Raw genomic sequence first — 26,459 nt, 5'->3', positions numbered from 1 at the left:
ACATTGATTGTTAGAGATCACTTATCAAGACTGGGAATCATAAATAAACAAACTTTACTGGGACCATTTCTACATGAACTGGCAAGCAATAAAATGACTTTTTCAGCCTTAACTGAAATACAAGGTGTTAAAAAAAAACTTTTTAAATAGTGTCAACTGGCACCGAGAGTGTACTGCTGCTACTACTACTACTGAGCACACCTAGCAGCAGGTTTTGACAACAAACTGCCAAAAAGTCATCGAGTTACACCACTGAAGTGAGCACATGCACAAGCTATTCATCAGATTAGAGACAAAGAGTGACAATGAAAGAGCTTGAAGAACGTGTGTGTGTGTGTGCATGTGTGAGAAATTTTGCTGCAAACTTGGTAAAAATTGAGATGTGGGTTTACGGCTATGATGTTGAAACCAAGATGCAATTGTTGCAGTGGATAAGGAAAGGGTCTCCTCGACCAAAAAATGCATGGATGAGTCAGTCAAAGATCAAGGTGATGTTGGTTGTGTTTTTTGATTGTCCATTATGAATTTGTACAACGTGGTCAGATGGTAAACAAAGAGTTATACCAGGAAGTTTTAGTGCATTTGAGGAATGCTTTGCACAGGAAGAGGCCTGAATTGTGGGGAAAAACCAGACTTGGATGTTGCACCACGACAATGCACCGGCTCACGGGTCGCTCCTCATCTGCAGTTGTATGGCAAAACATCAGACATCCATTGTGCCCCATCCAACCTATTCTCCAGACTTAGCCCCAAGCAGACTTATTCCTGTTTCCCAAACTTAAAACCACTTTGAAAGGATGGCATTTCCAAACCATAGAGGAGATTCAGGAAAATGCGATAAGACACTGAGCACCATCACAGAAAGTGCATTCCAACAATGGAAGAAACATTTGGAACAGTGTATCAGCAGTAGAGGGGGACTACTTTGAAGGGGACAGTGCTTAAAATGTAAAATGAGCAATAGTCTTTGTAGCAAAAGTTTGGTCTTTTTTTGACCACACCTTGTAAACCCTATATGGATTAATGACTATAATAAACTTAACTTCACACTTATCTCTTTACATAAGGATTTCTCTCTTAGTCTTCCATTTCTAACCTCTCTGTCCAGTCTTCATATATTGAAGACACAAATGCCACAGCTTTCTCTTGCTGCGTTCTTTCTCTACTCTCCAAACACATGCTTAGCAATGTTCGATAATGTTCTTTTCACCTTGGTGCATACTCGGAAATGCAACCGAGAAACTTCCACTTAAGTCCACCATCGTGTGGCACAATTACTGCTTTCCAGCGTTGTGCTTGAAATGATGAATTTCTTTCTTCACAGTGCAGAAAAGTTTAATTATCATTTTATTATGAAACAGCCAACATTTATAGCAGTTCTTCATTTTGCAATCTTATGCATTGAGGTGAGCTCAATATGCCTTCCCTCACTATTGACAACATATTTCGTAAATATTTGTCTATATACAAATTGCACAAATGTGATCAAAAGAGCAGACTGTATGAGCTCTATGTGCAAGACTCTTGATAAAACCCATTTTCTGTGATGAATGATGGTGGGAGGACAAGTGAATGTATCTGCCAGTAAAGGATGGCTTCTGATAAACTGAAAATTCAAAATAACCTGTGGGATTACAATCTGCTCTTCTGCTTCCCTTTAGTTAGATAAACTTAATAATATTAAAAGCAATTTGATATGCAATGGATACAAAAAACTACTATTCAAAAATTTTTGATAATTATCATCCTTCTACAAGACTATAATGATGTGAAAAAAATTTCAATACCCTACCTTAAAGGAACCTGAACCTTGGAACAAACAGCAAGGATTCTTCGTAAATTTAATCTATATGCTTCCTTCAAACAAGCACAGAAATTGTCTTCCTACCTACTGTTTACAAAGGACATTACGACCTCTTTGCTTACCAGGTGTCTATCAAGTACCCTGCCGATGCAAGTTTTGCTATTTTGGACAGACTGGTTGTTCTGCCTTGATTAGAATCGAAGAGCATCAAGGCATTTGGAATCCAATGTCTGGCTTTGCTTTTCATGCTTATTGAAACTAGGCACAGACTTCTCTGGAACGAAACAATACTTCTTCATCCCAGCAAGTTCAAATTTAATCATCTTTTCCTTGAAACATGGGAAATGTAACTAAATCGTCCAAAGCAACATCGAAGTTTTGGGACGTGATCACTATTAATTGTTCATAAGTTTTTTTTTTTTTAGTTAATAATTATTTAAATTTTTTTTTTATCTATGCAACTTTCTACAACTATTCCTTTGAATTCTAAGTGTAATATCATACTTCAAAGCTGTGATCAAGACATGAGCTAATATATACACATGATTTATGATTCATTATTATGATTCATGTTTTGAATACAGTTAATAATCTCCTCTCTGACAATGTCCACATAATGTTGGATGAAATGGAGAATTTTGCTCAACTACTCTGCAAATCAACCTCAGCAGTGCTTACTACTTATCACTACTCTGTTTCCAGGAAATGCTGATAAAATAGTGGCAACAACATTATTCATTAGATGAACAAGAAGTAGCCTAAAGTTTTACACAGATTTAGTTCAAGTATACCATATGGTGACTGGCCTACTAAATAAGTTTTAGAGCTATATTCCTGAGGGGAAAAAAAGAAGAAAAAGGCCACAACATGATGTTCAACACTATTCTAAAAACATCACTGCATATATAGCATAGCGGAAGAAATAAATTGGAACATTGCTCTGGAATCCAAATGTGATTTCTGACAACTTTAAGCCCTAAATAAGGGTGATCATCTTTAGACTGGGTGGGTATTACAGTCTAAACAACTAAGGCTATAAGGATAGTGTATTATTTCTGTTAAATGCACATCTTTCCACTGATCAAACATGCTGGTAAAACTGGCTAATTTACATTCAGCTGAATATAAATTAGGCAGTACATTAGAGGTGTGCATTTGCTACCACTGTATGGCAGGCAAGAACAGAAAGACCACAAATTAAATATTCCACCACAGGATTAGATGAAAAAAATAATGAAGTCATTCCAAGCCAGAAAGACTGTTTATGGAGTTGACAGCAGCAATGAAATACTCACAAAGATAAATAAGGATCATTGTATTAATTTACCAAAAATCTGAGCGCCAATTTAAGACCAATTCCAAACTAACATCTATAAACCTCTTTTTATCCAACTAGCTAAAACCCGAGCATCAAATTTGGGTCTTTTCTAATTGAAGGGTGATAATGATTTATGGTTTTTTTAATGGGGCAAAGACAGAAATGGTCATGCTGCACCATATCAGAGGTTACAACAGTACACAAGGTAAGACAATCTGAAGCATTCATACCCCCAATGGGATTCGAACCCGCAACTTGTTGGTTGGAGAGTGGGTAGGCTAACCACTCACCCAACCAGTCTATCGAAGGGTGTACTTATCCCATCATTCTTCCAACTTTGCTTGGAGACACTTATATTGTTTGTGGAAAAAGAATAAAAAAGTCATTGTCCTGGAAGAATTTTAGAGTATCACAAAAGTACTTATGTCTATAAAACAACAAACATCAGATAGTAAAGCAAGAAGCATTTTCATATGAATTGTAAATCTATCATCCTCAGAATGGAGCTTGTCCATAAATTTTACAATGCTTTGGAGAGTAAAATAGAAAAGTAAATACAGAAATCTTAAAAACTAGCAGTTACTGAATAAAATTACTACATTAATGTTTTTTTAGAAAGAAAAGTAACAATCCAATTGAAAAGTAGCAAATAAACTAAATAGCTGAGTTCCTTACTTTGCACTAGAATGGTTCCTTAAACAATATTTGACATCTTTCATTATTCTAATATATTACAAATATAACTATTACTTTACATGAAATGTAAAGTAATAGTCATTCTTTAAATGAAATACAATATTAAATTAAAATAAACTTACAATAAGTAACCATTCCCTGAGTTTTGCAGAAATGACATTCCAGCCTTTTGGTAACCAACTGCACAAAAGGGTCACAATTCGAAGAGCTAGCCAACAAACGTACAATCCACATGCAACTGTATATAGTTCGTGAACTTTGGTGGAACCCATCCACAAAGCCATCAGCTTGCGGCCCAAAAATACTATAAAAATTTGCAAAATGTTATCAATAACAAACTAAAAATTTTAAACTACAATTACTGATTTATAAAAATTTATTTTTTCAAGATTGAAACTACAAATAACTGAATATAGTTAGTGCAAACATTGGAAATGGTTCTTAACCCTTCAAAAGTCCTTGCATAATTTTTCTTTATACCGAATATTATATTCATAAAAAACACATAATAAAAAAAATTGTGTAACTACCATAAACTGTTTCACTGAATGGAACTAAGTTGATCACATGGCATGACTTGCACTAGTCAGTGTTTCTAGCCATGAAATCTGTGTTACACAATTGTATGAATATACAATTATAAGCACCACTACACTGTAAATTTTTTTAAATACAACTAATTAGCTATGGAAACATATAGTAACCTGTTACTGAAATTCAGCATTTATTAGTTTCAGTTCCAAAAACAAATTGACAACTTTTTTTTTTTTTTAAATACAAAGAAATCTAAAAGTTCAAATGAACACTTCAAGCAAACACATCTAACACCAACAGGTAATAACCTTTCACTTTTAAACACTGTGCAAACCAGAAATGATTTTTCAGTAACTGTTCTTCCTCAGTGCTGACTTGGTAAAATTAGCTTCACTAGTATTTCATTCCATTTTTGGAATCCTACCAATAAAAACACTTTTTTATAGGTATGATGCCACATAATAATCTGTAGCACATATAGGCCCTATAGTTCCATGATCTCTCCAGATTGCCTTTTGTAAAATTGCTACAGCATAAGACTAAGCCAAACATATATTCTTGTGTGCAAATTGTGTTGTCTTCTCCTGTTTTGTGGAATAAAAAAAAAAAAGCTTCCAAGAGAAACACCATTACTTCTGTACAAAAATGGCTAACTCACTTTCAGCTGAAAAAACTCCAATCCAGGATTCAACCTAGGTCTTTCCAACCAAAGGACTTAATGAAAATACATATGAAATGAAAATCAAGCAGAGTTTTCCAACTGTCAACTTAAGAGCTCAATTCAGATATCTTAGGGAATGACAGGGATTTGAAAACAAGTTAGAGCAGGGGGTAGCAAGGTTTACTATATATATAATATATATACAGTCCTACCTTCTCATTTAATGCAGTAGAACAAAATTAGGAAAAGATTACTTTTAATCTTTTCTTAGTGTCATTTCACTCCATTTCATAATAGTATTTAATTCTTTCAATACGTTGTCTCAGTTATAAAGATGTCATCAGGGAGTACAGGGAGTGACCTAGGATGTAAACTGAGATCTCGAAATTTTAGTGTTTCCCATATTTTGGGAAGTTTTATGCAACCATATTTATTCAAATTAAGCTGATTTTTAAGAGCAGCAGTAGATTATAAAAAGTTTTTCTCTTGTAAATTAACTGTGATGAAGTATGATGGTCTTTTTCCAATTGATTCTATGAGCCATATCCAAAGCACGGTCTGCACTGCCAGACTGACCATAGTCATAAATGTAGGTCTATTTTTTATGTTCTTCCATGCAGATGGCAGCTGATCTTCCTGTCTGTCCATGGTATGTCAACTTGCAGAAACAATGAACTCTATATACACCTGGAATTGAGAAGAGGTGGTGGTTTGTTTTTAGTGGACTGGATAAGGGTAGCTAGTTTTAAGTGGGGCTTGAAAATGGTGCAAAGATTGCATTTCTGGCTGTTTTTTTTTTCTCATGTGCCTCAGACATAGGGGGATGGTGATACCACTACAGAAATCTTTCTAAAGAGGAGGTCGTGGATTGGGGAAAGACTGGTTGTTTTTTCGATAACGTGGGAACTGTAGCCATTAGATAAAAAGTGTGGTGTATATGATTGAGTTCTGTTGCTAGAGAGGTCACAGAGGGGGAACTTTCTCTTTTCTGTTTCAGGATACACTGAAAAAGTGAAGGGGTGGACCTGTACACCAAAAGTAGGTAGGTTCAACCCTTCACCAGATTTATAACTATGCTCACTTACATTTACATCATTATCATGTTTGAATGCCTTAGCTGAACGTAACACAAATTCTCAGTGTTCCTCCTAAGATGATCTAGTTTCCCTTAATTTTACAAGTCAAACTCACACCCATTTCTTCAACACAGCCTACACATTGAATCATTAGCTATCACAGCCTTCTTTCCTAATGCGTTACTATCATATCTCAGTAATAACTAAACATTTTCACTCTTTCACTTCTCCTCCTCAGTTCTTCAAGCAATCCTATCATATCCCATCTCATACTGCATTTATTACTATTTAAAACATTTATGCCTACAAGCACTATTAACATCTTTTACTTTTCTTTTTTGTTTCTCTATTGCATTTGTCACAATTTATTTTTGCTCCCAGATATTCTAGGTGTCTGGAGTAATCACTTTGAAAGTTTGTTAAACAAAACAAGTGACAAAACAGTGGTACAAATTATTCAAAAGGAATGAATGTAGTCAGGAGTAAATATTAATAGTGGAGAAATAAAAAGGGACAAAAACCTGAAATGTACAAAAGGGAGCCAGTGTAGATAGTTGACCAGAAATGTTCAAACATAGAGATTAAAAGTTTTACAGTGAACTATGCTGTATAGTTCAGAAAGTATTGTATATAGGTCAAATTCCCAATGACTAGAGTAGAGCTCTCATAGTGCCTATTCATTCTCCATCATACACTGAGAATTACAATGGTATTCCTCTAAATCTTTACCTGGTAAAGATTTATGCAAGAGTACTACAAAAAAAAGTAGAGAAAATGGTGGAAGAGAAACTTCAAGAACAGCTGGATTCAGGCCATTGTCAGAATCAAATTTTAACTTTAAGACAAACAATTGAGAATATCATGAGAATATAACAAGGAGCCGTAGATCTAAGCTGTAGATTTAAGGTTTGTAGATCTGAATGGCATATTACGCTGAGCAATACATAGTCCATATTTAAGTTAATTTAGATGGTTGGTTAGTTTGTGGTTTATTAGTGCAAAGACAGCAAAGGTCACACTAAACCATTACAAAGGTTACAACAGTATACAGGGTAATAAAAAAAATAAACAGCTAAATAAGAAAATAACATATCATGTACAATAAAACAAATTTTAAAAACTGAACAAATGCACAATTTATAAACTGCAAATTATTACTATTACAAGAGCCCTTTAGGGCTCCTGTAATAGTAATAATTTGCAATTTAGGTCTAACCATGTCATACCTTTTCTGGAATTTAGCCACACTATGCAATCAACATATGAAAAGGCAAGTCATTTCAGTTATACACACACACACACACACACACACACACACACACACACACACACACACACACACACACACACACACACACACACACACCACTCTATGAGAGAAAAAGTTAGCTCTCGCTCCTTTCTTGATTGCATTCATTCTCAACTTCCATGGATACCTTCTCATCCTCTCCCCACCCATAAAATTAAAAATTCCATCTATAGATGATCTTTTCAGAAATTTGCAGGTCTCCATCATATTACCTCTCTCTCCTGTTTGCTCACGTCTGCAGTCTGCACATTCTCAATCTATCATCATAATCTACATTCCAGTCATGATATAGTCTTTAGTACACACACACACACACACACACACACACACACACACACACACACACACACACACACACACACACTCTCTCTCTCTCTCTCTCTCTCTCTCTCTCTGTGTTGCATTCTCTCTACTGTGTGTGCATCATCTCGGAAACAAGAAGACTTGATCTACACACAATAGTCCAGATGAGATTGTATCAAAGCTTGTAATAAGTCAAAATGACTTTCTTATTCTTACACATCAATGTTCATTTCAGCATTGCAATTAACCTCTGAGCTTCAACTTCCTACACTGCTTGAAAAGAAATCAACTGACACTATAATGTGAGGGAGAAATAGCCATGGCACCCACCTTAATAAGATATAGGATCTCCTTTCACTGAGATGACTGCAGCAATCTTACGAGGCACTTTCCACAAGCATATGATAGTGATCAATCAGAATTTTGGACTCTTCTCCCTGTAGGCATGTAATGAGCTCCTAGACTGTTGCGTAAATTCTTGATTTAACCCGACACTCCAGTTCATCTCACTTATGTTCAATAGTGTTGAGATGAGGGCTCTGTGAAGGCCAAGTGTAGTGACATTCACAACCACAAACCATGTGTAGTTGCAGCAGCATTATGATATGATACATTGTCTTGCTGAAAGAGACAATGGTCAGTTCTATAGAAACACCACAAAGTAGGAAGCATTGCATTGCCCAGATACCTCTTGGAGTCACTGTTTGTAGCACCACAAACAGAAGTCTGAGGCTAAACCAAGAAAAATAGGACCATACCATTATACTGCCATCTCTGAATTTCACAGCTGATGTTACACACTAGTAAGAAATGTTCACTGGGCATCTGCCACATTCACACCCATCCATCTGCATCAGCTTTTAGCAAAATGGGCATTCATTAGTTAAACAATCTCTTCTGCATCTGCCACCCACATAGCACATGCAGTGACGAGTTTTTCTTTCACATTCATTTTTTGTTTACAACATAATGATAGAATTATTTTGTGATGTCTTTAGCTTGTAGATCCTTTTTCTCTTCATATTCACACTTAGCTTTCTGCACTAGTTGTAACTCTTCTGGCCTGTGCCTTATTATAATTTTCATAAATGACATGCTAATGCACAGAATATTCCTTCCACATATTTGCTTAATATGATTGCACAACATAAAGAAATTATATTGCATCATTTTTAAATGTTTTTAAAATTTATATTTTTTAAAAATAGTTTTTTTTTAAAATACTTTTAAATCAACAACTACTTTTAAATCTGTTTGTATAAATTATACCAATAGCAACTTTGTAAAAAGTTACAAATATTTCATGCAATTTGCCTCTGATAAGATCTGCCTGACTGTATATAGCTCAGCTAGATTAGTATAAAATGCATTCCACTATTGAGTGAAGTGCTGGCACTCCACCAGGATATAGCAAACAATTAAGATGAATATTACATTGTTCACACATTGGTGGGTAATCAGTCCTGAAGAGATAATGTTGGATTGTGTGAAATGGGTGATGTGCAAAATGCACCAGCAGCTATTCTTATAGTTTGATGATAGATGAAAGGACTCTTAAGACAGAACCAGAGCTCAGTCTCTGACATGTTCCTAGGATTCCAGCTTTCAAACTATTACAAAACACAAGTTACCAATCAAGTAATCCTGGAGAAAATTCAAAACTGTAACAGAAAAATGAACCAACATCTTATTGCATTACACTCAAAACCCAGACTTTAAACAGTTCATAGCTCTTTGGCTGAAAGTAGTGTTGAAATGGCCATCTCCCAAATTTTTGGTAAATTACCGTAGCCACACTTGAGGTGAAGAGAATGCGTTATTGCCAATGTTCACTCCAAAACTACTCTGAGACTTGTAACAGCTTTTACATAGCACTGTATTTTTCTTTCATTTAATCTTCTGTTAACGGGTGTATCAAACGTGATTTGGCAGTCCTGCCATAATGACAGTGAATGTATTTTTCATGTTCTTCAAGATAGATGATAATAGATTTTGTGTGTAGTATAGGGCACATTGCTGGCACAAGGCACTTTTCACACTCATGGATGCGTTAAAGGATGGGGTTTGTACTTAAGAAAACATAAGGATTATTGGTTAAAGGTGTAGTTTAAACATGGTGTGAAGATTATATTTATGGAGCACTTTGGCTATCTTCTCTACACATTTCATTACACCTGAAATGTATCTCTCAGATACATTTCAGGTGTAAAAGACAGGAATAGTTTTGCTATGTTTATATTAATAGTTTCGTAACACGTATGATTGGCACTTGGATATGCTCAATAAGAAATTGATATTTGTTTAAAGATTTAAAGTATTTGAGATTAATTTGTATACATACCAGATAACTGATAATTGTAAAATTTTTCAATTTTTCTTTATTCTAATTCACAATTGCTAAGTGTACAGTGATATTTGTCATTCATCATAAAGACATTCTCCTTTCACTGATGAAGATGTGTCAGCTATTTTCTTCTTGTTCGCTGCTTTGTTGAACAAGTGTGTATGCTCACCGAGGAGAACGATGGATAATTGGAAGCTGTCAGAGAGAGCATTTCAAAGAGAAACACTCTTGGATTTTGGAAAATATTCCAAATTATGTATGAAGCATCAAATCTTCCACCAGTTGATGAGTGGAAGAGGAGAGATCTAACTGGATAATGTCCAGTCATTTTCTGTTTGCAGTTTAGGTCAATACAGAATACAATCTGGTCAGATAAATTTCAAATTAGTTAAATATAATATGGATTTAACTTATATAAATATTTTATTGGCCTAAAATTTTCACCCTGGTATCAAGGGCATCTTCAGTATGACTTTCAAATTAAACAACAAGAACAGAAACTGGTAGAGAAACAGAAACTGCATGTACATGATGTAAAGTGACATAGTCTAAATACATTAAGGTGCAGTTAAAATATTCAGTTAGAGAACAATTGGAAGGTACACATCAAGTCCACCTTCCCCACTAATAGCTTTACAGAATTGTGTATCAACAAGATAATTGATAAGTATAGTTTTCCTGTCATCTGCCTCACATTGCGATAGTAATACAGAGGCAGTCCACCATATCACCATTCCTTATTTTAAAGGTGTCTTGGAAGGTATAGCTAAACTACTTAAATCTCTATTGGCATACAAATGTCCTTCCACTCTATCAACAAGATATCTACTCTTCTAGGCTCAGCTAAAGATAAGCTCTGCCTTTGGCCCATACTGGAGTGTATCAAATTCCTTGCCAGTGTGGATTATTGTATTTTGGCTAAACAGGTAGATCTGCAACCATGCACTGTGTTGAACATTTAGATTACATTAAGTTCCATGAGCCCGAACAATTAGGGCTTGCAGAACACTTTATCACCACCAGACACCGAATCGTTTGGAAGAAATAGTTCTCCATAAAAGTAATAATCTCTTAGAATGTTTATACAAAGAAAGTTATGAAACCTAGTTACATCAATCAAATCTAAATAGAAACAATGGACTTAAATTATCCCTCTTATGGGAAATAGTTCTTCACAATTTCCAGGATTAATTTAATTTTTATTTATTTTAATTATTTTTTTTTTTAAATCTCTTGTTAAAGTTATTTTTATAGAACCTTGATGTATTTAAACCATGACACTCTACATCATATACATGTAGTTTGCGCATTTCATTGTTGAATCTACCAGTTTCTGTTCTTGTTTAATTGGAAAGTCACAGTAAAGATGTCCTTGATATTAGGGCAAAAATTTTATGCCAATAAAATATTTACGTAAGCTCATTCCATATTATATTTAACTAATTATCATGTCTTATGTTCCAATTCCCCAAGACATTTCAAATTGCAAGTTCATTTATTGTCTAAGTGGATGCCTAATAATGGGGACCACTATGACAATGTGAGGATTGGAACATTATCACAAGGCCTGGTCAATTCTCTGCATTCCTTACAGGTTATGAAAAGCCTGCAAAAAATGAAATCGCTACAAAGTTTGTAAGAGGAAAACCCTGTATTTTTGTAAAGTAAATAGTTTACTAATGATGTCCATTTTCATTTGAATGGCTTATGTTAGTAAACACAATTTGTACGTGTACCATACATAATTTATGAGATGATATACTTTGCTATTTCATCTCAAAAAATGCTTAGTGTAACACTGATTGATCATTCTTTAAAAGTAATGTGAATTCTGACTTTTCGCCATGTTCTCAAATAATTTTTTTTCTATTTCTCTAAGAGAATGGATATCAATTTTAAAGTAGATTTTTTTTTTTATTAGGGCAGTGACTGACCACACAGCAAAGGCAGTGTCAAATATTCCCAATGAGCTTTTCACAGAGTTTGGCTGTGAATCAAATGTTTTGAATTCCTTCATGTTGGATACTCCCAGCCATTATGTTCTTCAGATGCCAGCAAATGTAACTTTCTCTTGGGAGACTCTAAAGGATAATACTTATAAAAATAATCACATTGCAGAACATTTTTTTTTTTTTTTTAAAGTCTAGCTTGAGAGCAAAATTCCCAAAGATGACAACAAGTAGTTGTCATCTTTGGGAATTCTGGTGATGGACATCGTCAAAAACATTTTGACTTTTATTCGCCTGAGCATGGTGAATTAAGGCATTATACCATACTTTTTATAAATTGCAATTAAAACTGGAGCATTTTAATCAGAATTTATACAAAAAAATAATAAAAAATGGTTTCCAGAATCATCTTGTATAATACAATGCTAAGCTGCATTATTATATGGGAAATATAAAGCTTTATGAAACTTAGAAAGTATTACACTACTGTTGATGAATTAATAAAACTATTTGTTATTTCTACTTCTGAAGACAACATGTATGACATATAAATTAAACATCAGAAATACACCAAAAGAACAAAAATTTACAGACATAAATTAGTTCTAATGAAATCATTAAAAGCTATAATAGTTAAACAATATTTATCAGTGGCACGATTTTCAACCTCATATTGATGCTATCTTCCATGCAAGTCAAACTATAATAACTCAAAATTACATGTGATGTTATTGGTAGTCCACTCTGTCTAATATATGGAAATTGGTCAGTAACAAAAAATAGATTTAAAATAATAACTGCAGTGATGAGGGTGTTTAAGAGAATCACTTTCCAAAACTGGGAAGTATTGAGACAATGACTCCTACTTAGATTTTCGGAGCACAGCTTCATAGTTCTTTGTGAAATCTTTCCATTAAGAAAGAACTTTCAAGAGGACTATTTTGTTCTATCGAACTCTGTCTGATGGAGGTATCATGCTGGGAAAGACCAGAGTTGTCACTCTAGCTAGCTGATGTAATCTGAGTGTTCTTCCATGTGAATACTGACTTTTCTGCCAACTCTGGAAGAATAGTATCTATGCCAGATACAGCATTCAGTTCAAGAGACAAGCTAGAGGAACAATGTACTTGGTAAACTCCTGCAAAAAACAATGGATCCAGCATGTCTTTAAGAGAATATAATAAGAAAGAACTTCAAATTATCCTTCTTCTTGTACTTAGATTGGTCCTGCAGAGGATGGTATGTGTGCCTAAAGATGAGAAAGTAGATTTCTTATAAGTGATGTCTGCTATGTGGTTCTTCTGTATACTTTTCTAAGGATTTTTCTATTTGTTCATAATATGAGATGCTGGAATTGTCCTAGAAGCAGTAACTATCCCACCCTCAAATACTTCATGGAATGGTCTTAGCTTCCTCTAATCACAGTTTGGTTAGATGTGTGAAAACTGATTTTGATTTTCAAATCACTCAGAATTTCTGTTACCTTAGTTGTAATGGAGCTGATTGGGTGTGTGAGTGAGAGACAGAGATTCTTATAAGTTTCATAGCATCCTTTTAGATGTTTATCATAACCATTCTTATGATAACAAGGAATATGAATTTTCTGGTTATTTCTTTTTCATCATTAATGAGATAGTTGGCTTGGGATGCTAAGTGTTGGCATAATCCATACTCTCAGAGTTGTTTTGATCATAATCTTATATTAAAAAACATTGCTAATGTACTTTTTCCAGTCTAGGTTATAGAGCAGGGGTGTCAAACTGACAGTCTGTAAAGCAATTTCTTGTGGCCCACGATGCCTCAAGGAAAGATACAAAAAAAGAAAAAATTGAATTCTATTGGCTAGCAGATGTTCACGTGACACACAGAATACGTGCCCATGCAAAACCAGGCTGCGTGAGTTTATAATTGCCTGCTACAGTCAATCAGCGATCTCTGAAGTACATGTCAGTGTGCCGAACACGATTAAATTTAGTTTTAATAATGTAATTATATAAATACATTTTTATAAAAACTGTTATTAATAATATATTTATTCACTCAGACAATGTCACTTTCTAAAACAACAAGAAAAAAAAATGCAGATGAGGGGAGAAAATTTCAAGAAAAATGGGAATTAATTACTTCTGTACTGAAACAAAGGACAAAATTGTGTGGCATTATTTGTGACGAAACAATTAGTGTCGCCAAAGAATATAATATAAAAAGGCACTACGATAAAATTCACAAAGAACAATATTCATGCTCTGAGGGTAAACCGAGAGAAGAAAAATTAAAAAGTATGAAGAATTCACTTCAAAGTCAATAACGAGTATTTTCAAAAATTATGAAAGACAATGAATCAGCAGTGAGAGCCAGTTATGAAATTAGCTATTTATTGGCAGAACATTCCAAACCTTCTAGTGACTATTCCTTGGTCATGGAGTGTATGATAAAAGCAGCCGAAAATGTCTGTCCCAAAAATGTTTGCGATATTTCTTTGTCCAGAAATACTGTGATCAAAAGAATAACCGAAATGGCATATAATCTGCATGACCAATTGAAAGAAATATCCATAAACGTACAGTGCTTTTCAATTGCACTTGAAGGAGGTTTCGACATTCACGACATAGCTCAAGTTGCTCTGTTTCTTCGGGCTTGTGATGACAATATGAATATTACTGAAGAGTTCTTGGAAATGATTCCCATCCATGGAACCACTACAGGGGAAGACATTTATGACGTCGTGGTATTTTTCCAAAATGCTAATTTTGGAAAAATACCAACTTTCTCTGAACTGGCTCGTAGCTGTGACAACCAGTGGTACTCCAGCAATGACAGGCAAAAATAAAGGTTTTGTAACAAGACTTGCAGCAAAGTTAAAGGAAATGTATCCAGACATTCCAAAACTGCAATCTTTCCACAGCATTATTCATTAGCAGGTCCCATGCTCCAAAGTATTGGAAATGAGCAGCATACCCAAGCCTGTGACAAATACTGTGAATTGCATCCGATCCAGAGGCCTCAATCACCGCCAGTTTGCACAATTTCTCAAAGACTTGGAGAGGGAATTTGAAGGGCTACCTTATTACACAGAGATTCAATAGTTATTTTGTCATAAGGTTAGAAAAGCTATTTTCTACTTTTAGAGGAGATAAAATTGTTCCTAGAAATGAAAAATCATGACATTGCATTTCTTAATGATCAGACATGGGTACTAGATCTAGCATTCTTAGTTGATATTACAGGACATTTGACTTCAGACTTCAGGGGAAAGATCAGTTAATAACACACATGAATGATGCACTGGCAAGTTTTAGATGTAAATTGTTTTTTGTTTCAAAATCATTTAAAAGACAATATTCTAAATTACTTTCCTATGTGTAAACAGTTGAGCAATAAATAAGAATCAAAGTTTTACCTTTTCTCAATATTGTCCCAAACTAGAAGAGATTAAAGAAGAATTTGATACGCGATTTAAAGATTTTAAAGAACAAGAAGTTTTTTCGCTTTTTGCAGGTCCCGTTTCCTTTAATTTTGATAAAACTCCTATTTGTATTCAAATGTAACTTACTGATTTCCAAAATGATTCCATTCTAAAAGAGAATTACCAAGAAGTCAGTGTACCAAAAATATACACTTATTTAGGTCAAAAATATCTTCTGAAATTAAAAAAAGTTTGCAGTAACTATTCTGTTATTCTGGAAGCACCTATTTATGTGAACAGTTATTCTCATGTATGAAAGGTAACAAAACAGCCCACAGATCAAGACTAAGATGTCAATCTTCCTGCCATAATGAAGATCGTGTGCACTCAATCTTTGAGTCCAAATTTTGGCAAGCTGGTTAACAATAAACGTTGTCAAGCGTCGGGGGGAAAAAATACAATTAAATTACTTAAAATTACTATAATTATATTATGCAAGTATATTTTTTTTTTTACTACTTTATCTACTCTGGAAAATATTACATGATAAAATACCTCCGCAATTAAAAGTCTATACAGAGAAACAAAAATTTGCATCAAATTTGCAGATGGAACATTATCAGAACCTATAACTATAAATAAAGGAGTAAGACAAGGTTGTGGCTTATCCCCAATCCTCTTCAACATTTATATAAACAGAATCCTAAAAGAATGGAAAACAACTGTCAAAGATGGAGTTAAACTAACAAATAATATACAGCTAAATACAATACTTTATGCTGATCAAGTACTAATTTCAAATTCAGAAGATAAACTTCAAATTGCAACTAACCATCTAAATGAAAGAGCAAAAAAATTTAAAATGAAAATCTCTGAAACAAAAACAAAAGCTATGGCAATGTGTGGAAACACCATTCAAAAAGTCAAAATTATGCTTAACAATAAAATAATAGAACAAGTTACAGAATTCAAATACTTGGGAAATATGATCTCACAATACAATACTGATTCACAATTGGAAGCAAGACTACAAATTTACAATAGAATGAATTCATTATTAAAAGAAATTTTGGAAAACAAATGACTAAAGAAACTCAATTAAGATTACATAACATGACCTCTAAACCATCTCTCAAATTTTGAAGTGAAACTTGGATTCTAAAACAAAGAAACAAAAGAAGACTAGAAGCAGCACAGATGAAGTTTCTAAGACCTCTGCTGGGACTCACTAGGTTAGATAAAAAGAAAAACACAGAAATAAGAGAAAAATTAGATACAAAAAACATCATACAAGAAATAAAAAAATATCAGCAAAATTGGCTACACCACAATAGGAACCCCAAATTAGCATATAAATATTAACCTACAGGAAGAAGAGACTATGGACGTCCAAGATTAAGATGGAAAGATCAACTTCATCTGCAGAGCAGAACAGGACATAAAAAGCCTATACCTGAATTGCTCAGATGACATTTTTTTTACCCTAAACTATTATTATTCACATTTGAAAAATCCCCCAAAATATAAATATTTCATTCCCAAAATAGAAGTATTTTATTTCAAGAAACACAAAAATTTCAACCTAACAGGAGGCTCTGTAAATTTTTGTGATGGTTATTAATGAGACTTTATAGACTGTATAAATATCTAATTTGTTCAAATAAAACTTAATTTCAGTTTAATTTGGTTTAAATGTTATATATATTGTAAATATTAATATAATAAAAAATATTCTTCATTTTTTGAGTTGTCATAATCATTATACTATTATTTTATATATCTTGCAATGACTTAGAATAAATAAAATTTTCATTATTAATTTTTAGTTTATTTATACTCATCCTTTCACTTCCTTTCTAATTAGTGCAGCTATTTTTTAGCCCAAAAATTTTTTCAGCCCACTTGAGATGCAATTTTATAGCAAATGGCTCGCGGTCCAATTGAGTTTGACACTCCTGTTATAGAGGATAAGTGTTTATGACTCTTCCTTCATATGTTTCAGAGATCTTTGTGAACACCAGAGAAAGAAAATGAGCATGTACTGATGTTTAGATGATATTCATTGTTTATATGCAACTATATCCAGCTACTTCTGAATAAACATTCAAAATTTTCAATCAATAAGTAATTTATTTATTTATTGTTTATATTGGTTCCTTATTAGTATAAGGACTATAAGATATTGCTTGGCTGTGCAGATAAACACAAAAAACTTACAACATTCTGTGAGAATAAAATAAAATAAGAAAAACACCAAAGATACCTACAAAAGTAAGCTCACATGAAGTTTAAACTATATCTTCCAGATCACTAACAAAAAAATGCAGTAATTCCCAATATTATTATGTAGGCAAACCAGCTATTTCTTTCAAAATAAGTTAAAGATGTTAATATATATATGCTATTATATATATTAAATTCTGCTGCAGATGTCATATATCAGAAATCCACATTTGATCAATATTTTAAGTGCAACATCTGACCACCTGATTAAGAAAATGTAGCTGGTGGCTAAACATTCTACCTGTTTATGTGAATCTATCTATTTCACATTTTATCTTGCATATTTTTGTTTTTTGGGCAACATAAAGAATGTATCCAACATTTTTGTGTTCTTCATTTTTTCTATTTTTAACTTAGCTTGAAACAGTTTTACTGCCTTTATTCCTGAAAAGACTTAGTTGCATAATAAAGAAATTCTCAATAGATAAAACTGCCTAATTTTTAGGGTCATTTAATAACAATCAAAGAATGCATGAAATTTAAAATTTATGTTGCTACATAATTATGTGTCTAATAAATATGTGTCTATATATACTTAAGTGTTACCTGGAATTGTTAACATGAGTAAGCTTCCAATCATCAGGCTAATACATATTAAAACAAGCAAACAGGCAATCTGGTGAGATAAGAAAAAACATTTATTGTAATGAATTTTTTTTTCGTCTGTTTTTAAATTTGCATTTCATCATATATATATATATATATATATATTACAGGAATTATTTATATCTAAAATATACAACTTTAAGAACTACTCTAGCTGGACCAAAAAAAAAAAAATATATATATATATATATATATATATATATATATTCTGTCACACTGAACAGGTAAATTAAATTAAGTTAAGCGGATAATAAATCCCTCATTATTTCAAAGCCGAATAAGAAACTCAAAGATCATCGTGTTTCTTATTTGGCTTTGAAATAATGAGGGATTTATTATCCGCTTAACTTAATTTACGTCGCTGAAAAAAATCTCTTGGCTCTTCATTGTAGGTAAATTAAATATTAGTTTGAGGTACTGAACAATATAAAACATGTAAATTTGAAAAAAAAACTCCCAACTATTTTTGATGGAAATATTAGCCTGATTAGCTGAATAGATAATGATTTCGCTCTATAGATGCAAATCTCACTATGACAACAGGGATGTTTGCAAAAAATCTACAGGTGGTAACTGTGGTGTGAGAGTACCCACCCTGATATTAGTAAGGTTGAAGGAAGTGGCTTGAAAAAGCATTCGATTCTAGAGCAGGGCTTTTGAGTTCTCTAATCCTTAGTCCACTATGGTGGACTAAAGATCAGGTAATTCAGTAATCTCAATGCTATAGGTTTAGACCCTTTTATGAGTGTAACTGTCATAACTGAAAAATCATTTAAATTATAATTTTTCATGTTCTTTAGAAGGAATTCTATCAGTGAAGAGAAGTGAATGTTGCTTCCACTATATAAAAGTTAAACTTTAGTTTTACAGAAAGCATAGTGTTAAAAAAAAAAGTAGGAAAGGAAAATGGAGTAGAAAAGGAGAAAATATGCTCAAATGTTTATCAACAATATCAAATGCACTAATAAAAGGCAAATATATGAACGCTTGGGCAGTGCTCATGTCTTCTAAATAGTACAAGCTAAGGCAACTCGAGGATGCTGAGGATTGTATTCTTATAAGCTCTCAGGTTCAACTTATGAAACTTTCATAGTTTCTACAAACATTTGGCTTTGAAATGACACTGGATCTAGTATCCACTTTGCCTATGTAAAAGAATAGTATACAGTAAAATCCCGAAGTTACGCGACAGGTGGGGACCAACAAAAAGCACGTAAGTCGAATTATCATAACTCAGGGTATAATTTTGCATGTAATTTATATATACAAACATACAATTGGGACCAAAGGTTTACAAAAACACCTATATTTTATAAGAAATATAATCATAATTGTAGTTTTTCGTACATAAAAAAAAGAAAGTTATTTCAATGTCGATGGTTTCATAAAATCTAATAGATTCGTCTGACAGCATAATGTCTTTTTCTTGTCACGCAAATTTCTTCATAGCAAGCTAATAATTTTTTTATTCCTTGCCTTGTGGCTACAATTCGTTCCTCGTTAGAATCTATGTCCTCCAAAATCTGTAAGCCTTTCTTTTATGATTGTTCTTACTGTGGATTCTTGTAGATCAAACTTCTTTGCTAGCTCACAAATTTTCATTCCGCCTTCAAAATCCTTAATAATGTTGAGTTTTGTTCCCAAGTCAATGTTTTTCTTTTCTTGCTAGCTGTAGAAGAATCGGACTTGCTTCTTTTGGATGACATTATTATTTTTTATGTGATAAAATTTTTATCAAGAACATAACATTAAACAATCGCAAGGTTTGTGGACTATAAAAATCGTGTATGAATGGAGACCGTGCGAAACACGTCCGTGCTTGTTCACAGTATGTGCGACACTGGCGAATGCAGCTGGCGCCTGAAAGATACGACTAGTGGTAAGGCATGAAGCGGGACGGGAATACGTACATATAAGAAACCGCGTAACTCCGGATTCGCGTAAGTCGGGGTATGACTGTATAAAACAGATGTAAAATGTATAAAAAATATTAAAATTAATAAAATGTACATAAATCCAAAGTTTTTTTTTTTAAAAAAATCTCTAAAATAACTATAAAGTGATTGATAGTTCAGAATCGCAAAACTTGCACACAGGCACATCACCACTCCTCAGAAGAAAGGAGTGGGTGGGATGACAATGACCTATGTAGAGCCGAGTAAGAACAACTCCCCAGTTCGAACCTTGCACATGCATTACTGCCATAATTTAATTTCAGGCTTAATTTCATAAAGTTTATTATTAGCCCCCCATTACAAGATAGTTTCCATTGGAATAGGAGTTTTTGTCTAATATCTGAATGGTACAGGCAGATGGTCAATGTCTGAGACAAGCAGATGTTGCTGAAGTATCTACAGCCTTGTTTTCCTTAATCCCAACATGGCTTGGAATCCAACAAAAGCATACATCTAAGTGTAGTTTCCATAACTAAAAGAGGCGTCGATTTATAGAGAGCATTTAAAGTCTGCAGCTTTAGACTTCTTATTGCCTGAAGAGAACTATGCGAATAAAGGTACATATATTATGTACCTTTGTTAGCGGTGGAATCTGATGTATTTCAGTGCAAGCTCTATCGCATAGATCTCTGCTGTAAAGTTATTCTAGTGGGAATTATGCAGATATAATGTTGTCTTGAAAGATGGCAGAAGAGCCCACTAGGTCTCCTGATTTTGAGCAGTCTGTGTAGACAGGCACAAAATCAGAGTATTCGGTTCTATGGACTTCAAAGACCTGTTGGTCAATGACAACAGGATTGGAAAGTATTAGTAGCTTACTAAAAGAAAAGCTGCACGCTGGCATGTATGATTGCCATGGTGGAAGTGAGTTTGGTGGCATCTGAGCTATGTTGTCTACTACTATTTCTAGAGCTTGTAGGAGAGATTTAATCCAAATCAAAGGGCTTTTGGCAGTCTGTCGAGTTGTAAAGATTCTCCCATTGTGGGTGAAAAATAGTTGGCCACATGGAGTGGTCTGGCAGGGATTTTTAATTTTGTTGCATTCAATGTAAATTGAGACAGCTATTTACTTTGAACAGGAAAAGGTGATTCATTTGCCTTGATGTCCAGTCTGGAAAGCCAATCCAAGGCCTCATCCGTCACCTTGTGGATATCCTGTAGGCCACAATCGTGAAATTGGTGCCTTGAGCAGTCGTTTAAATTTTGTGCAATCACCTGAGCCATGGAAGAACAATCACAATAAAAGTGGTCTGATAGTCTTCATTTATGCAGTAGGTAGCCACATCTGCCCTGGTTAGTTCTGATCCTGTTGATTGATGCCTAAATCTTCCTAGGAAGAGCAAAACCAGGCTGCAGAGCACAAGGATCTTCTACCAGGAAGCCGTTTGTTGGGAGATTGTTGGACCAGTATTCTCTCCACATGTCAGGTGTTGATGGCAGGGCAGCTGAAGAGAGTTCACCCATGGACCAGAGAAGCTTTCTAGGTTTTAGGCAAAGACTAGGTGGATTTATTCTCTAATCGAGGCTTGTTTTCTCTGTATGTTTGGTGGAGCAATGTTAGATAGGACAGGCAGCCAAGAGAGAGGGGTGCTTCTTACTGTTCCACTAATTGTGCGCATGGTAGAGTTTAGCTGGGTGTCTATAATGTTAGTGTGTGCAATTCTTTCCCAGACAGGAGCACAATATTCTGCTGCAGAGAATGTGAGGGCTGCACCACAACCCCAGGTTGTTCCAGCAAGTCTTGAAATGATATCATTTCTCATTTTAATTTTGTTGGACAGGTTAGTGATGTGCCTTTTATAGGTTAAGCTTCTGTCCAGGTTCACTCCAAGGTATTTTGGTTGAGGCTTGTGTTCTACCATTTGCCATAGAAAGAAAGGTTGGGGTGTCGATTCGCCTCTGCACTGTTCAGGTGAAATACTGTGGACACAGTTTTTGTTGGATTTCGCTTCAAGTACCCTTCCAGGATGTTCAGGTCTGTGTTCAAGGTTGATTCCAGGTTGGCAAAGGAGGTAGATTGATGTAGGATCGCTAGGTCATCAGCGTACATACACTTGCTTGAACTGGTATGTGGTAAGTCATACACATAGATGTTAAAAAATAAAGGGGATAACACAGAGCCCTGAGGGAGACCGTTGTGGAGGAATCTGGGCCTGCTCTTTTTTCCACCAATATGGACCCAGATCTCTCTTTTGGAGAGAATGGATTCAAAAAGCTGGAAAGGTTTTTTGCACCTTATATTTCCTAGCTTTAGGAGGCCCTAATCCAGACTGTCATAAGCTGATGTTAGGTCAATGAAAGTGGCCCCAGATTTAAGTTTCTTCTGGAAGCCTGCTTCAATTTGAGTTGTCAGGGCCAGGACCTGGTCACAGCAACGCCTTCCTGGCCTGAAGCCAACTTGTTCAATTGGGAGTGCTCTTTCGATGAGTGGTGAAATTCTTTTAAGGAGAATTCTTTCAAAGAGCTTAAAGGTGGAGCAAAGCAAGGAGATAGGTCGTAGATTTTTCACATCATTTGGATCTTTCCCTGATTTGGGCACGGCAATTATTTTGGCTTCCCACCACAGATTTGGTAGTTTACCAGTCATTATAATTTCTGAGAAAAGGGCGGCCAGCCATGTTTGGCCTTATTGACAGAGATGTTTTAGAAACTCAGGGAGAATACGATCCACTCCTGTAGCCTTGGTGAGTTTTAAGGCTACCTGTACCTCTTCCCGAGATACCGGGTGTACAAGTTCAGGAAGCTTGGGTCCCGTCTTCAGGATTTGCCTAATAAAAGATTGCACAGTAATTTTCCTGATAGAGCTGGGATGTATCGTGGAGGTTTTCAATAAATGATTAGCTATTTGATCAGGAGTTATCTCTGTTGTTTTGTGTGTTGTTGGTTCTGCTCCACCTGATTTTCTCAGAAGTGACAAGCTTTTCTGGCTAGATGTGGTGAAATCGAGTTCATGGATGGTTGAGATCCATCTTTCCTTTCTGTTTTTATCCAGGGTTGCTATGAGCTCCTTAGCAACAGTTGGGTCTTCAATTGGGATTTTTAATTTTGTTGCATTCAATGTAAATTGAGGCAGCTATTTACTTTGAACAGGCAAATATGATTCATTTGCCTTGATGTACAAATTAGAAATAGGCGATGTCAAATGCACCAGTTGTAATTCTGATGGTGAATAGGGATTAGCCATCACAGCATACTCTTCCTGGCAGAAACACAGACTTGGGACCTATAGTCAAGTTTTGATCTTATCAAAACTTGATTTTGACCCTGTACAAACAAAGCAACAGATATCTGTCAGCACCTTAGCAGGTGGAGGGTAAGGTGTGTAGAATGTTCATTGCTTTACGGCAGTTACATGAAATTATTTAATCTATAAAAATTTGAGATGAGGTTTCTGTATTACCATAAAGTAAATCATAATACATTACCACTGTAGACAGACTAAGAGTTAGATAATCAAGTAACTCTGCACTGGAAATCAAACAATTTTTAAATCACTGCAAGCTCATTTATCATTACCATTAATCATCACAGTGGGATGATTCAACAACTGACAGGTATGTTAGAGAGTGAATAAACTATTCATTTGCCAACCAAACCAGAGATGACAGCAGCAGTGACAGTGTCATTGTTAAAGTATTGTACATTGAACTTTTTCTTTTTAATGCTTTAGATTAACACACAGAATTCTCTTTTTAGTTTTACAGAAAATTATCATCACAGGATTCCATTAGATACTGGTTTCATTTTTTGTTCAAAAATCAGTTTTCTGTGAAGACAGAAAACTTTATCTGTGTACATCTTTAAAGGAGACAATTAACAAATCCATACATACAATAAACCTTGTTTAGTAGACAATACATATTATATTAGGTAAAAACATACTAATTAAGAATATATCAATACCTTCAGAGCAAAAAAACGAGGTCGTTTGTATGGCTGGAATCCAGTTGGGCCATTGCCATGTAATAGAGCTTGATGGGCAGCAGCAAGTGGACCGGGCTGGAAATTTTCTTGCTCTGCTGGTTGCTCATTTTGAGCAGGAGCTGGTGGAGGTGGTGGAAAAGGAGGAGCAGGAACCTGTACCTCTGGTGGCTCAATGACCTGTGTCTAAGAAAATGCTATTTAGCAGTAATGTACTTTAAACAACATTCAAATATAATGGGAATTATGGAGTTACAGAGAATAATATTACAAAAGAACAGAGAGAGAGAGAAATTGTTTTCTTTCTGAAATAAATGAAAAAAAAAACGTTTTTCAATTATCAGTTAATTAAACAACAAGGCTAAAGCTTAGCAATCCACAATGAGCAGACTAGTACAGTAATACCTTGCCTTTCAACACTTTGCTTTATGATGATTCACTTATACAATGGTTTAATGATAAGGCAACGCGCAGCATTCATGAACTCTATTTATTTATGATGTCATTTCTCACGATCTATGTTTCGGTGTTTTACTGCAAATTATAAACTGTTTATAACTGTTATTTTATTTTGTTAATAATGGCAGATAAAATTCAAAGTAAGGGTGAAAACAGTGAAAAGCAGAAGATGCATGAGCATATCATATTGCATTCTAGATTAAGATTATTAAATTTAGTGATGGTGTACTGAACAATGAGATAGGCTGCTGGCTAAACTTAACTTGCACTACCATTGTCACAGTTGTTAAAAATAAAGACAAAGTTCTAAGTGAAGTGAAAAGTGCTACATTAGATAATACTATAGTTATCAGCAACTATGACAATCTTAGAAAATGGAGAAACTTTAAATGGTGCAGATTGATGACCAAACTGGGTGACATGTTCCCTTATGCCAAGGTATTTAGAACTTTTTTGTTTATGAAAATTATTTTAAGTTTTTCATTTTTTGCATATCAGATGTAAATGAATGCATTATGTCATTTATGCATATACAAATGAAAAAAGGCAGTAATTTGCTATACAATGGTGGTCTGGAACCTAATGTGTCATATGATTGGTGTATACCTGTCAGTGTTCTCCCCAGAATTTTTTACCAGCCGGGAGGAATGAAACATTAGCCAGGCATACAAAAATTATTTTTTCATTCTTGCTCATTATTTGGCCATGTCAATTCACAACATTAGCTTGGTGGTCAGTAAAACCAGCCGGGCGGTTTGCCCATTCAAAAGATCCTGGGGAGAACCTAGCCTGTACTGTACTATAACCAAAAAGTACACATTTTACACCTCACTTCTTTAAAGAAAATATATAATCAAGACAGCTGAGAGTTTGTCATATTATTTATTTACTCCAACTTTCACTATAAAAATGTTATTAAACCATTACATGCATTTACAAGTATAAAAAATTCAGTGGTTTTTGTTTTGTTTTTATGTTGAGCCCATACACAGGAGGTTGTTTAGTCAACCTATAGTACATTAGTACCGTGCATTGGTGGTGGGTTGGGAAAGGAGGAATTTATTTACATTTGATTTGAATGACTTTAAATTGTATTCCTTGGGAAACACAGCAGGTGGGAGACTGTTCCACAGTGCAGCAGTTGAAGGGATGAAGGAAAAGAAACTTGTTCTGTTTGTTTCTAGGTGAACTGTGGAGAGATGTTGTGCAGCAGCTGTACGTGTTCCAATGAGCTTAGTACTGAGCGGAGGAATTATTGATGATATTTCTGATGAGCATTTCCCATGGAAATATTTGTAGAATATACATACTGCAGAGACCATACATCTGTGTGAAAGAGGGAGTTGGGGGATGGATCATTGATAAGTCTAATTGCTCTCCTCTGTATTGAGTCAAGCATTTTGAGAGAACTTTTTGGGGCCCCACCCCATATGTGAGAGCAGTATTAATAGTTGGGCAGATTTGTGACTTGTAATGTTAATAGCTGTTCGGGGGTGAAGTAACGTCTTGAGTGAAAGAGGAATCCTAGTTTTTTTGAGGATGAGGATGCAATGTTTGAGATATGTTTATGCCAGGAGAGGTTTGATGTGAGAGTGATTCCAAGGAGTGAGATCTCAAACTGTCTGGAGAATTGGGTATCATTAAAAAGGATATTGGGAAAAAATGGTTCTTTTTATGGGAAATGGGAAATAGTACAGAACTGGGTTTTATTGGCATTGAAATTTATGAGGTTATCTGAACCCTATTGGAGGATGGCTTGGAGATCGGAGTTGAGGGTCATGGTGGTTGATGTTCTGTAGGTTGAGGTGAGTTGTGTAGGGTAAGGCTTATCAAAT

The 26,459-nt window shown here is 34.6% G+C and overlaps 1 protein-coding gene across 3 annotated transcripts in view; it reads right to left on the bottom strand.

Annotated features, from left to right (window-relative positions):
• The window catches only part of LOC150103422 (E3 ubiquitin-protein ligase MARCHF6), a 271,806-nt gene that overhangs the window by 60,190 nt on the left and 185,157 nt on the right, over window positions 1-26,459 (bottom strand). For 2 of the 3 annotated variants that reach the window (XM_090397403.1, XM_090397400.1), the window contains exons 16-18: window positions 24,148-24,351; window positions 18,230-18,299; window positions 3,941-4,122 (exon numbers count right to left, since the gene is read on the bottom strand). In XM_090397403.1, coding sequence (XP_090253529.1) covers window positions 3,941-4,122; window positions 18,230-18,299; window positions 24,148-24,351 — 456 coding nt within the window. The remainder of the gene's footprint in view (window positions 1-3,940; window positions 4,123-18,229; window positions 18,300-24,147; window positions 24,352-26,459) is intronic. The other variant, XM_090397402.1, reaches the window with a different exon arrangement.

The sequence above is a fragment of the Typopeltis vanoorti genome, chromosome 9, assembly GCF_054136105.1.
Source record: "Typopeltis vanoorti isolate ZY-2024b chromosome 9, IOZ_Tvanoo_1.0, whole genome shotgun sequence".
Taxonomy (NCBI): domain Eukaryota; kingdom Metazoa; phylum Arthropoda; class Arachnida; order Uropygi; family Thelyphonidae; genus Typopeltis; species Typopeltis vanoorti.
The sequence above is the reverse complement of the archived record's forward strand: the minus strand, read 5'-3'. Positions and strand labels throughout refer to the sequence as shown.